The sequence below is a fragment of the Vanellus vanellus genome (genome assembly GCF_965231255.1).
Source record: "Vanellus vanellus genome assembly, chromosome: 14".
Classification (NCBI taxonomy): domain Eukaryota; kingdom Metazoa; phylum Chordata; class Aves; order Charadriiformes; family Charadriidae; genus Vanellus; species Vanellus vanellus.
In genome coordinates, this window is record NC_138919.1 from 1,737,273 (window position 1) to 1,751,313 (window position 14,041).

The 14,041-nt window shown below is 50.9% G+C and overlaps 2 protein-coding genes across 2 annotated transcripts in view; both read right to left on the reverse strand.

The window, feature by feature from the left end:
- LOC309677869 (ubinuclein-1-like) lies at positions 1 to 4,275 on the reverse strand. Its single transcript, XM_082490768.1, has 6 exons — positions 4,193 to 4,275; positions 3,132 to 3,185; positions 1,765 to 1,894; positions 1,475 to 1,593; positions 550 to 693; positions 1 to 152 (listed from the first exon to the last, which is right to left on the reverse strand). The coding sequence occupies exons 3-6, from the start codon at positions 1,879 to 1,881 to the stop codon at positions 122 to 124; spliced, it is 411 nt and encodes a 136-aa protein (XP_082346894.1). The 5' UTR covers positions 1,882 to 1,894; positions 3,132 to 3,185; positions 4,193 to 4,275; the 3' UTR covers positions 1 to 121.
- The window catches only part of LOC309677807 (uncharacterized protein), a gene marked incomplete at its 3' end in the record, with an annotated part of 34,376 nt that continues 22,431 nt past the window's right edge, over positions 2,097 to 14,041 (reverse strand). The window contains exons 14-18 of the mRNA XM_082490704.1: positions 12,810 to 12,937; positions 11,336 to 11,637; positions 4,279 to 4,286; positions 3,132 to 3,185; positions 2,097 to 2,345 (exon numbers count right to left, since the gene is read on the reverse strand). Coding sequence (XP_082346830.1) covers positions 2,097 to 2,345; positions 3,132 to 3,185; positions 4,279 to 4,286; positions 11,336 to 11,637; positions 12,810 to 12,937 — 741 coding nt within the window. The remainder of the gene's footprint in view (positions 2,346 to 3,131; positions 3,186 to 4,278; positions 4,287 to 11,335; positions 11,638 to 12,809; positions 12,938 to 14,041) is intronic.

Genomic DNA, 14,041 nt, shown 5'->3' on the forward strand with positions numbered 1-14,041 from the left:
CTCCCAGAAGTGCTGCCCGTCTGCCAGCTCTTTGTTCCCCCGGATGGTGGCGGTGCTGCAGCTGTACTCCATGTGGAAGTTCACCTTGCGGTTGTCACAGGTCAGCAGGGTGGCTGTCGACTTATTCAGGTCGTCCCACACCCAGTCGAAATCTGCTTGGGAAGCACAGAGGGGACAAGGATGGGCAAAGGCCCTCAGGGAGCCATCCTCAAGCCAATTTTCACCATTTAAGAAGGTAAACCCCAAGCTGTGCAGATCAGAGAGTTGTTTGAGGCATGAACTATTCTGCTGCGTCCCACCAGGGAAGGTTCAGTGCTCCGAACCTGAAGCTGTCAGCATTGACCAGTTCCCATTTCGGTTAACATAGAGATTACCACAGAGATGTGGTAATCTCCATCCTTGGAGATTTCCGACACTCCATAGGACAAGGCCCTGAGCAGTCTGATCTAACTTAGAAGCTAGCCCTTCTTTGAGCAGGGAGAGGACTAATAACCTTCCAAGGTCCCTGAGGACAAGGAATCCCTGGAGTACCACTTGAGGCTTGCTCACCTGGCCTGCATCCAGCCTTTTGGCCAAAGGGGCTTCACCTCTCCATCTAGGAAGGTCTTCACATAATCCTCTAGAGACTGAGCCTTATTCTTGTCAAGGTCATAACCATCCAACTTAATCTTCACCAAGTGGCAAAGCAGCTCCCTGAAGAACAGGAAGATTTCAAATACGGTTACGCGGATTAACTTTCCCCACTTGGAGGTCACTCGCTTTATCCGGGGCTGGATAAATACGCCAGGACACACCCGGCTCTGCACAACACCTCGCTAATAAAACCGACCCTGCGCTGCCTCCGCAAGAAAGAGGAAGGGAAAGGCACCTTCCTCGCTCTGTGTGCGCACGCACACGGATGCGCCAGGGGAAATAAGCCTTGTTACTCCTTCCCTTTTTAATCTCCTGCAACAGCAGAGGTAGTAAACCAGTGCCACAATTACAGGCGTCGTTAACAACCGCAGAACTGAACCTCTCTGGAGACCTTCGTGCCGAGAGGCAATGAGAAGGCATTAAGTGAAACTTGCTTTGCTCTAAATCAAACGGCCATCTACAGAGAAGCACTCCAATTTGATACAGAATAAGATGAAGACAGCGGCGTGGTTGATTCTCCTTTTATCCTTTGTCCCTCTCTCCTTCACCCAGCACTCTCTTCCTTGCCAGACCCCTGGGTGCCAGGGGCAGCAGTCCCCACTACCTCTAACTGCTTTCACAACCACAATCTGGTCTTGTTAAGAGTCTAGTCTGTAGGATTTCAGCAATTCAGCCGAGTTCCTTCGTTTCCCAAAGATCTGTCTCTCACTTCTGGCCTCTCCAGAGAGGCTGCTTAGCCCTTCTCTCAGAGTTGGCCTGTGCTTCATGAGAGCAGCCTACAGGTCACAGGGAACCTGCTGAGAAGACCTACAAGTGCCTAAAGGGCAAACAAGGAGCTTACTTGGCAAACTTGGCCTGAGTGTGGGCTTGGCATTCCTCCTGGTACTTGGCCATCTGCTCTGGCATGGCCCTTTCAATGGCTTCCTTTAGCTTCTGTAGAGGCTCCTTCAATCGGCCACCCTAGAGCACAGCACAGCACAGAACAGAAGAGACTGAAGTTCCACATGGTGTGTTCCAGCCGGGACACCCAAATCAGGAAGGTTGAGACCAGCTCTGAACCCACACCACCAGATGCGATGCCTGAACCATGCACAGTGGAGGACACCACCACATTGGGTAGATGACACTCACCTGCTCATAGAGATAAAGCTTACGGGCACGTTTCACCAGAGTGTCCTTACTGCATGGGAAGAACGCAGCCAGGTGGGCGTACACCCCTGACCGGATCTGGCTGTTCAGCTCCCGCATCTGCAGTTCGATGCTGAAGAACAAAACAAACACAGTGTTGACCAGGGACCTGCCAGGGCTTCTCCAAGCAACATGAATGCAAACCTCATGCAACCTGGGGAGCTGGAGGCAGGCAGAGAGGAACAAAGTACAAACCAAACCACACAATGGTTCTTTAGATTTTAGAATCAACAGACTCAAGACCTTTCTCCCAAGCTATGCCTTTTAATCTAGTTTCAGAGACTATGGAAAAGGAAGAAAAGGATGTCAGCAGTCCCATTTATTCTGCAGATCTTCCTGGCAGCTGAAGTGCAGCGGGCTGGAATGCCTTCGGGGAGCGATGGTGGTTGCTTCAAATCCTGCTCCAAGCCCATCCTAATAGCATTGCTCCCGTCCTCCACATCAGGAAAAGGACTCCCTTCTGGGGATTCACCCAGGATCCGCTCCAGGTCCAGGTCAGTTAACAAGTCCATGGCTGTTGCTGCCTGAAGCAGGTTGTTATCACTGGCAAAGGGTCAGCCACCACCTCCGCCTCCCTCACAGCTGCAGGTTTTGCTGGTGACAGTCTCCACTTTCTGCTCTTCATCATTTTTCTTCTGAGCATCCTTCTCCTCCTGAAAATTCTTCAGCATCTCTTTCACACTAAGAGGACCGCCTTCTTATTTGCATTTAATACTGTAAAGCTGTAAACAAAGTACGGAGGAGGAAAGGGAACTGAAGTGAATACAAGATGAAGGGCAAGAGAGGGGGATACCTTCACCCCAGTTCACTTCAGCCATATTCACCAGTCCCCTGGAAACTCTCAGCACCTTAACCAGTTACATCAGCAAAAATATTCTACGGCCTCTTAAGGTCTTAAGCTCCCGCTGCTCATTCAGCTGGGAGGAGACTGAAGGGTGATCTCATCGCTGAGGGGTGACCTCATTGCAGTCTACACCTTCCTCAAGTGGGACCGCAGAGGGGGAGGTGCTGATCTCCTCTCTCTGGTGACCAGCGATAGGACACGAGGAAATGGAATGAAGCTGCATCAGGGAAAGCGCAGAATGGACTTTAGGAAAAGGTTCTTCACCTAGAAGGTGGTTGGTCACTAGAAAAGGCTCCCCAGGGTAGTGGTCACAGCACCAAGCTTGTCAGAGGTTAAGGAGCGTCTGGACGATGCTCTTAGTCACATGGTTTAGTTTTAGGTTGTCCTGCGAGGAGCAGGAAGTTGGACTTGATGATCCTTATGGGTCCCTTCCAATTAGAGATATTCTATGATCCTAAGGTCATACCTGAGAGTTAAGGATAAGACGGAAGTCCTGACACTTCATCTGGTACCAGATGTCCTAGACAACACAAGGCATTTTCATTCAGTTATATCTTCCTTTTTTTAGTAACTTATCTGTCAGGTGCTCACTTAACAAAATTTAAATTTTAAGTTTCAGTTCCTTTTCTGTAATCCTCTATGCTTTCTGAATGCATTTGTCCCACAACTCTTATGTCAGATTTAATAACTGTTGCTTGTGAAACAACAGCCTGGGAATGATGGAAAGTTGGACGGTGTTAAACAGAACTGCCCTAAAGCAGATTCTAGTGGAGCGGAGGAAACTAAACCCATCTCTGGAAACGAGGCAGACTTCACCATATGCAACACTGCTGTTCTGCACACCACTCTGCTTCTCAAAGCGAGTGCATGCTTGATTTGACCCACAGCTTCCATTTTTAAGACACAGAGTGTAGCTGCCCACCACAGAGAAAAAAATCAATCCATCCATGGCCATCTCCTCGAACAATCCCAAGGTAAAGCTCTTCGCAGCTGTACAACCTGAAACTCAGGGGAAGCAGAAAGATTCATCCTGCAGGGTCATCACCTGGGCAATAATTCACAAAAGGACAGGTCTGCCTCAAGGCGAGACCCAAGTTAAAGTAGAATTCTCTCCTCACTGCACAAAGATGACAAGAGTGTAAATCAAATCCACAAAGATATACTATTATTTTCCCCCACACTTTCCTCCCCCAGTCTTGTCCCAGGAGTCGTTAGCCTTCTCTTCAGCCTCTCCAATACCTCTTCCCAACGTCAGTGCCTCTACACAGCTCCACAAAACACCAACATTTCAGCCAGCTCTGCCCCTCTTTGCTCTGACACTCTTGCTGTGGAGCTCTGCTCCTCCCCTCAGCCTCAGCCGCCTTTTTACCTCCCCCTTTGGAAGCAACGTGGGGTTTACCACATGGGGTTTATGCAGCACGCGCTCAAGCCACCCCCACTGCAACGGGTACTACTGCAGCGTCACAAATGCCACCTGTAACCCTGAAGCACGGTGTCGAGCAGCAAGCGTTACCTCCCCGTCCTTACCCAGGTATTGGAAACTTGGACTTTTTTCCTTGTTGTTGGAATCATCTTCCTCCTTCTTCTTCAGTTTTTCACCTCCATCCTCCAACTTCCGCTTCTGCAAATGGTAATACCGAAGTCAGAATCAAAGCGTCTTCTTATCACAAAAATGAACCTGTAGCCCCAGAGACACTTTGGGCCCTCTCCCAACAACTGCAGAACAGCTCCTTCCCCACTGCACACAGTAACCCAAACCCCACACAGCCGTCACCACAGTTCTGGCACACACCATCTCCAACAATTCACAGCACACCCAGCTTTTACACGAGAGACGGTCCCATCAATGAAGGTGAAGGGATGACAAGTGCTCCTGTCCTTCCCCTTTCAGCCACATCGCTTCGGCATTAGGAAAACACGGCAGAACACACACCACCGCAGAGGGCTAAGTACACGCTTTACGACTTAAATGCCAAGCTTACAAACAACACTGGTCGCAGAAACAAGACATCTCAGCACTTGGCGACAGGCTGATGGCGACAGCCCTCACACCACAGAAGCCCCACAGCGAGCCTGAAAGCGCACATGTCTGACGTGCCAGGAGAGGGATCCCTGACCAGCACCCAGTGCTCTCCCACTTCTCCAGAGCAGCGCGTCCCAAAGCGCCTCACAACATTCTGCAGAAGATGGGGCAGTCCCACAGCACTCCACCTGCACGACGAGCTACCGCTGAAAAGATGAGGGATCACCCTCCTACAATGTAATAGGTTCCACGCCCTAAACGGTACCCCAACTCTGAGATGTTAAAGAGAGGTAAAGAACCCAAATGCCCAGGGATGCAGCACCAGTGCGGGACACGCCAAATAGCACCCATGCCTCAGGGAAGGCATCTGCCAGCGTATGACATGGGAAACAGTTCTGACAAATCCTCAGGCCCCATCTACATGGCTTCTCACGCCTTCTCATGTTGTACAACACATAATACTTTTCAGATGCACCCAGTTATTTCACACACACAACACTGCACGCCACTTCACAGATGCTCTCCTGACCATCACAGCACATTACAACGATCAAGGTGGAATTCCTCCTTCAGCCTCATTAGTCCATATCTTAACTTCATTCTTCTCAAATTGACTTAGGAAATTACCTCTTGCATCACGTCCACAATTTGCCAAGAGTGGCAGAGGAGACACCATGAGAGTTCTGATACCTACTGTTACATTCAGGCTATACCAAGGCCGAGGACTTGGACACTACCTGACATCCGGGCACTCAAAAATGTGACTTACCTGAGCCAGTTTTTTGATGCGGTTCTCCAAAGGGGCTGGAATGCCTTCGGGGAGGGATGGCAGTTGCTTCAAATCCTGCTCCAAGCCCATCCCAAGAGCATCTGTCCCATTCTCCGTATCGGGAAAGGGACCCCCTTCTGGGGATTCACCCAGGAGCCGCCACAGATGCAGGTCAGTTAACGAGCCCATGGCCTCAAGTGGGTCGTTATCACTGGCCGAGTGCAAAGGATCAGCCACCGCCTCCGCCTCCCTCGCGGCTGCAGGTTCTGTCACTGACAGACTCTCCACTTTCTGCTCTTCATCTGTTTTCTTCTGCGCGTCCTTCTCCTCCTGAAAATTCTGCAGCATCTCCTTCACACTAAGAGCTCCACAGTATTTCTCCTTCCTCTCCTCCTCCTTAGTTGCATATAACACAATAGATCTGTAAACAGAGAAGGAAAGGGAACTGAAGCGAATGCAAGATGAAGGGCAAGAGAGGGGGATACCTTCACCCCAGTTCTCTTCAGCCACATGCACCAGTCCCCTGGAAACTCTCAGCCCCCCTTAACCAGTTAAACCAGGTAAAATAGCCTACGGCCTCTTAAGGTCTCAGTGTCCCGCTGCTCGTTCAGCTGGGAGAACAGACGGCTGTCCTTCCTCACTGCAGAGAGATGACGGAGCTTAAACCGCCTCTACCGACCTACGCTCTCATTTAGCTACCTGCATTATTCCAGCAAGGGAGACTGGGAAACACACAAACAGCGAGTGCAGAGGAACTGAAGCAAGACAGAGTTCGCGTGGCAGCACCCGGCTGCTTTTTGCCTATTACAATCAGGAGAGCAAATGCCTTTTCCTTGATTGCTACGAAAGAATCCTGCATGCATGGTACCAGCTCAGGCGTGCTTTGGTGTTCGTGTTAACCAAGCAGGAAAAAGGAAATCCAGAAGGACAGATACAGGAAGAAGTAAAAAACTGGAAGGAAACCATAGCAAAAGAGACACAGGCAACAGATACTGACCTGGAAACAGACCCGCCAGGCACACCAAAGCAAGGACAGACCAAGAGCACAAGCAGACCCACAACAAGAAGAATAACCACTCAGGTTTACAGCCCAATAAAAAGAGAAGCTATAAAAACAGGCTGAGCGCTCACACAAGAATTACTTTGGGCAGGAGTACAAGCGAGTGCACAGCCAGGCCACCCATGGCCTTCTACCCTCTTCCTCCCTGCCTGCCCGACACTCATACAGCGCCAAGTTCATGCCCTTCCTGCCCACCTTTCCTCCCCCAGACTTGTCCCAGGAGTCGTTAGCCTTCTCTTCAGCCTCTCCAATACCTCTTCCCAACGTCAGTGCCTCTACACAGCTCCACAAAACACCAACATTTCAGCCAGCTCTGCCCCTATTTGCTCTGACACTCTTGCTGTGGAGCTCTGCTCCTCCCCTCAGCCTCAGCCGCCTTTTAACCTCCCCTTTGGAAGCAACGCGGGGTTTACCTCTTGGGGTTTATGCAGCACGTGCTCAAGCCACCCCCACTGCAACGGGTACTACTGCAGCGTAACAAATGCCACCTGTAACCCTGAACCACGGTGTCGAGCAGCAAGCGTTGCCTCCCCGTCCTTACCCACGTATTGGAAACTTGGACTTGTTTTCCTTGTTGTTAGAATCATCTTCCTCCTTCTTCTTCTTCTTCTTCTTCTTTTTCAGTTTTTCACCTCCATCCATTAACTTCCATGTCTGGAGAGGGTAAAATCCAAGTCAGAATCAAAGCGTCTCCTGTTTGCGGAACTGAACCTGCAGCCCCAGAGACACGTTGGGCCCTCTCCCAAAAACTGCAGAACAGCTCCTTCCCCACTGCACACAGTAACCCAAACCCCACACAGCCGTCACCACAGTTCTGGCACACACCATCTCCTACAATTCACAGCACACCCAGCTTTTACACGAGAGACGGTCCCATCAATGAAGGTGAAGGGATGACAAGTGCTCCTGTCCTTCCCCTTTCAGCCGCATCGCTTTGGCATTAGGAAAACACGGCAGAACACACACCACCGCAGAGGGCTAAGTACACGCTTTACGACTTAAATGCCAAGCTTACAAACAACACTGGTCGCAGAAACAAGACATCTCAGCACTTGGCGACAGGCTGATGGCGACAGCCCTCACACCACAGAAGCCCCACAGCGAGCCTGAAAGCGCGCGTCTCTGACGTGCCAGGAGAGGGATCCCTGACCAGCACCCAGTGCTCTCCCGCTTCTCCAGAGCAGCGCGTCCCAAAGCGCCTCACAACATTCTGCAGAAGATGGGGCAGTCCCACAGCACTCCACCTGCACGACGAGCTACCGCTGAAAAGATGAGGGATCACCCTCCTACAAAGTAATAGGTTCCATGCCTAAACGGTACCCCAACTCTGAGATGTTAAAGAGAGGTAAAGAACCCAAATGCCCGGGGATGCAGCTCCAGTGCGGGACATGCCAAAGAGCACCCATGCCTCAAGGAAGGCAGCTGCCAACGTATGACATGGGAAACAGTTCTAACAAATCCTCAGGCCCCATCTACATGGCTTCTCACGCCTTCTCATGTTGTACAACACGTAATGCTTTTCAGATGCCCCCACTTATTTCACACACACAGCACTGCACGCCACTTCACAGATGCTCTCCTGACCATCACAGCACATTACAACGATCAAGGTGGAATTCCTCCTTCAGCCTCATTAGTCCATATCTTAACTTCATTCTTCTCAAATTGACTTAGGAAATTACCTCTTGCATCACGTCCACAATTTGCCAAGAGAGGCAGAGGAGACACCACGAGAGCTGTGATAGCGACTGTTACATTCAGGCGATACCAAGGCCGAGGACTTGGACACTACCTGACATCCGGGCACTCAAAAATGTGACTTACCTGAGCCAGTTTTTTGATGCGTTTCTCCAAAGGGGCTGGAATGCCTTCGGGGAGGGATGGCAGTTGCTTCAAATCCTGCTCCAAGCCCATCCCAGGAGCATCTCTCCTATTCTCCGTATCGGGAAAGGGACCCATTTCTGGGGATTCACCCAGGAGCCGCCACAGATACAGGTCAGTTAACGAGCCCATGGCCTCAAGTGGGTCGTTATCACTGGCCGAGAGCAAAGGATCAGCCACAGCCTCCGCCTCCCTCGCGGCTGCAGGTTCTGTCACTGACAGACTCTCCACTTTCTGCTCTTCATCTGTTTTCTTCTGCGCGTCCTTCTCCTCCTGAAAATTCTGCAGCATCTCCTTCACACTAAGAGCTCCACAGTATTTCTTCATTTTTATCTTTTTCTTCCGACTTGCATTTAACGCTGTAAAGCTGTGAACAAAGTATAAATAAGGAAAGGGAACTGAAGCGAATGCAAGATGAAGGGCAAGAGAGGGGGATACCTTCACGCCAGTTCACTTCAGCCACATGCACCAGTCCCCTGGAAACTCTCAGCCCCCCTTAACCAGTTAAACCAGGTAAAATAGCCTACGGCCTCTTAAGGTCTCAGTGTCCCGCTGCTCGTTCAGCTGGGAGAACAGACGGCTGTCCTTCCTCACTGCAGAGAGATGACGGAGCTTAAACCGCCTCTACCGACCTACGCTCTCATTTAGCTGCCTGCATTATTCCAGCAAGGGAGACTGGGAAACACACAAACAGCGAGTGCAGAGGAACTGAAGCAAGACAGAGTTCGCGTGGCAGCACCCGGCTGCTTTTTGCCTATTACAACCAGGAGAGCAAATGCCTTTTCCTTGATCACTAAGAAGGAATCCTGCATGCATGGAACCAGCTCAGGCGTGCTTTGGTGTTGGTGTTACCCAAGCAGGAAAAAGGAAATCCAGAAGGACAGATACAGGAAGAAGGAAAAAACTGGAAGGAAACCATAGCAAAAGAGACACAGGCAACAGATACTGACCTGGAAACAGACCCGCCAGGCACACCAAAGCAAGGACAGACCAAGAGCACAAGCAATCCCACAACAGGAAGAATAACCACTCAGGTTTACAGCCGAAAAGGAGAGAAGCTATAAAAACAGGCTGAGCGCTCACACAAGAATTACTTTGGGCAGGAGTACAAGCGAGTGCACAGCCAGGCCACCCATGGCCTTCTACCCTCTTCCTCCCTGCCTGCCCGACACTCATACAGCGCCGAGTTCATGCCCTTCCTCCCCACCTTTCCTCCCCCAGACTTGTCCCAGGAGTCGTTAGCCTTCTCTTCAGCCTCTCCAATACCTCTTCCCAACGTCAGTGCCTCTACACAGCACCACAAAACACCAACATTTCAGCCAGCTCTGCCCCTTTTTGCTCCGACACTCTTGCTGTGGAGCTCTGCTCCTCCCCTCAGCCTCAGCCGCCTTTTTACCTCCCCCTTTGGAAGCAATGTGGGGTTTACCTCTTGGGGTTTATGCAGCACGCGCTCAAGCCACCCCCACTGCAACGGGTACTACTGCAGCGTCACAAATGCCATCTGTAACCCTGAAGCACGGTGTCGAGCAGCAAACGTTACCTCCCCGTCCTTACCCAGCTATCGGAAACTTGGACTTCTTTTTCTTCTTGTTAGAATCATCTTCCTTCTTCTTCTTCAGTTTTCCACCTCCATCCTCCAACTTCCGTTTCTGCAAATGGTAAAAACAAAGTCAGAATCAAAGCGTCTCCTGATCGCAGAATTGAACCTGCAGCCCCAGAGACACATTGGGCCCTCTCCCAAAAACTGCAGAACAGCTCCTTCCCCACTGCACACAGTAACCCAAACCCCACACAGCTGTCACCACAGTTCTGGCACACACCATCTCCAACAATTCACAGCACACCCAGCTTTTACACGAGAGACGGTCCCATCAATGAAGGTGAAGGGATGACAAGTGCTCCTGTCCTTCCCCTTTCAGCCACATCGCTTCGGCATTAGGAAAACACGGCAGAACACACACCACCGCAGAGGGCTAAGTACACGCTTTACGACTTAAATGCCAAGCTTACAAACAACACTGGTCACAGAAACAAGACATCTCAGCACTTGGCGACAGCCCTCACAACACAGAAGCCCCACAGCGAGCCTGAAAGCACACGTCTCTGACGTGCCAGGAGAGGGATCCCTGACCAGCACCCAGTGCTCTCCCGCTTCTCCAGAGCAGCATATCCCAAAGCGCCTCACAACATTCTGCAGAAGATGGGGCAGTCCTACAGCACTCCACCTGCACGACAAGCTACCGCTGAAAAGATGAGGGATCACCCTCCTACAAAGTAATAGGTTCCACGCCCTAAACGGTACCCCAACTCTGAGATATTAAAGAGAGGTAAAGAACCCAAATGCCCAGGGATACAGCACCAGTGCGGGACATGCCAAAGAGCACCCATGCCTCAAGAAAGGCATCTTCCAGCGTATGACATGGGAAACAGTTCTGAGAAATCCTCAGGCCCCATCTACACGGCTTTTCACGCCTTCTCACAATGTACAACACATAATATTTTCCAGATGCGCCCACTTATTTCACACGCACAACACTGCACGCCACTTCACAGATGCTCTCCTGACCATCACAGCTCATTACAACGATCAAGGTGGAATTCCTCCTTCAGCCTCATTAGTCCATATCTTAACTTCATTCTTCTCAAATTGACTTAGGAAATTACCTCTTGCATCACGTCCACAATTTGCCAAGAGTGGCAGAGGAGACACCATGAGAGCTCTGATACCGACTGTTACATTCAGGCGATACCAAGGCCGAGGACTTGGACACTACCTGACATCCAGGCACTCAAAAATGTGACTTACCTGAGCCAGTTTTTTGATGCGTTTCTCCAAAGGGGCTGGAATGCCTTCGGGAAGGGATGGCAGTTGCTTCAAATCCTGCTCCAAGCCCATCCCAAGAGCATCTCTCCCATTCTCTGTATCAGGAAAGGGACCCATTTCTGGGGAATCACCCAAGAGACGCCACAGATGCAGGTCAGTTAACGAGCCCATGGCCTCAAGTGGGTCGTCATCACTGGCATGGCCAAAGACTGAGAGCAAAGGATCAGCCACCGCCTCCGCCCCCCTCGGGGCTGCAGGTTCTGCCACACACAGACTCTCCAATTTTTGGTCTTCATCTTTTTTCTTCTGAGCATCCTTCTCCTCCTGAGAATTCTGCAGCATCTCCTTCACACTAAGAGCTGCACAGTATTTCTCCTTCCTCTCCTCCTCCTTAGTTGCATATAACACAATAGATCTGTAAACAGAGAAGGAAAGGGAACTGAAGCGAATGCAAGATGAAGGGCAAGAGAAGGGGATACCTTCACCCCAGTTCACTTCAGCCACATGCACCAGTCCCCTGGAAACTCTCAGCCCCCCTTAACCAGTTAAACTAGGTAAAATAGCTTACGGCCTCTTAAACTTCCGCTGCTCGTTCAGCTGGGAGAACAGACGGCTGTCCTTCCTCACTGCAGAGAGTTGACGGAGCTTAAACCGCCTCTACCGACCTACGCTCTCATTTAGCTACCTGCATTATTCCAGCAAGGGAGACTGGGAAACACACAAACAGCGAGTGCAGAGGAACTGAAGCAAGACAGAGTTCGCGTGGCAGCACCTGGCTGCTTTTTGCCTATTACAACCAGGAGAGCAAATGCCTTTTCCTTGATCACTAAGAAGGAATCCTGCATGCATGGAACCAGCTCAGGCGTGCTTTGGTGTTGGTGTTACCCAAGCAGGAAAAAGGAAATCCAGAAGGACAGATACAGGAAGAAGGAAAAAACTGGAAGGAAACCATAGCAAAAGAGACACAGGCAACAGATACTGACCTGGAAACAGACCCGCCAGGCACACCAAAGCAAGGACAGACCAAGAGCACAAGCAGACCCACAACAAGAAGAATAACCACTCAGGTTTACAGCCCAAAAAAAGAGAAGCTATAAAAACAGGCTGAGCGCTCACACAAGAATTACTTTGGGCAGGAGTACAAGCGAGTGCACAGCCAGGCCACCCATGGCCTTCTACCCTCTTCCTCCCTGCCTGCCCGACACTCATACAGCGCCGAGTTCATGCCCTTCCTGCCCGCCTTTCCTCCCCCAGACTTGTCCCAGGAGTCGTTAGCCTTCTCTTCAGCCTCTCCAATACCTCTTCCCACTGTCAGTGCCTCTACACAGCTCCACAAAACACCAACATTTCAGCCAGCTCTGCCCCTCTTCGCTCCGACACTCTTGCTGTGGAGCGCTGCTCCTCCCCTCAGCCTCAGCCGCCTTTTTACCTCCCCCTTTGGAAGCAACGTGGGGTTTACCACATGGGGTTTATGCAGCACGCGCTCAAGCCACCCCCACTGCAACGGGTACTACTGCAGCGTCACAAATGCCACCTGTAACCCTGAAGCACGGTGTCGAGCAGCAAACGTTACCTCCCCGTCCTTACCCAGGTATCGGAAACTTGGACTTGTTTTCCTTGGTGTTAGAATCATCTTCCTCCTTCTTCTTCTTATTCTTATTCTTCTTCTTCTTCTTCTTTTTCTGTTCTTCACCTCCATCCATTAACTTCCATGTCTGGAGAGGGTAAAATCCAAGTCAGAATCAAAGCATCTCCTGTTTGCGGAACTGAACCTGCAGCCCCAGAGACACGTTGGGCCCTCTCCCAAAAACTGCAGAACAGCTCCTTCCCCACTGCACACAGTAACCCAAACCCCACACAGCCGTCACCACAGTTCTGGCACACACCATCTCCAACAATTCACAGCACACCCAGCTTTTACATGAGAGACGGTCCCATCAATGAAGGTGAAGGGATGACAAGTGCTCCTGCTCCTTCCCCTTTCAGCCGCATCGCTTTGGCATTAGGAAAACACGGCAGAACACACACCACCGCAGAGGGCTAAGTACACGCTTTACGACTTAAATGCCAAGCTTACAAACAACACTGGTCGCAGAAACAAGACATCTCAGCACTTGGCGACAGGCTGATGGTGACAGCCCTCGCACCACAGAAGCCCCACAGCCAGCCTGAAAGCGCACATCTCTGACGTGCCAGGAGAGGGATCCCTGATCAGCACCCAGTGCTCTCCCGCTTCTCCAGAGCAGCGCATCCCAAAGCGCCTCACAACATTCTGCAGAAGATGGGGCAGTCCCACAGCACTCCACCTGCACGACGAGCTACCGCTGTAAAGATGAGGGATCACCCTCCTACAATGTAGTAGGTTCCACGCCCTAAATGGTACCCCAACGCTGAGATGTTAAAGAGAGGTAAAGAACCCAAATGCCCAGGGATGCAGCTCCAGTGCGGGACATGCCAAATAGCACCCATGCCTCAAGGAAGGCAGCTGCCAGCGTATGACATGGGAAACAGTTCTAACAAATCCTCAGGCCCCATCTACATGGCTTCTCACGCCTTCTCATGTTGTACAACACGTAATGCTTTTCAGATGCCCCCACTTATTTCACACGCACAATACTGCACGCCACTTCACAGATGCTCTCCTGACCATCACAGCACATTACAATGATCAAGGTGGAATTCCTCCTTCAGCCTCATTAGTCCATATCTTAACTTCATTCTTCTCAAATTGACTTTGGAAATTACCTCTTGCATCAAGTCCACACAGGTGCGATACCGACTGTTACGTTCAGGCGATACCAAGGCCGAGGACTTGGACA

Excerpts from the sequence above, each read along its gene's own strand:
- LOC309677869 (XM_082490768.1), bottom strand. The coding sequence starts at position 1,881 with ATGCGGGAGCTGAACAGCCAGATCCGGTCAGGGGTGTACGCCCACCTG. Across the intron at positions 1,594-1,764 it reads AGCTTTATCTCTATGAGCAG|GGTGGCCGATTGAAGGAGCC; the intron begins GTGAGTGTCATC and ends GCTGTGCTCTAG. Across the intron at positions 694-1,474 it reads ACTCAGGCCAAGTTTGCCAA|GGAGCTGCTTTGCCACTTGG; the intron begins GTAAGCTCCTTG and ends CCTGTTCTTCAG.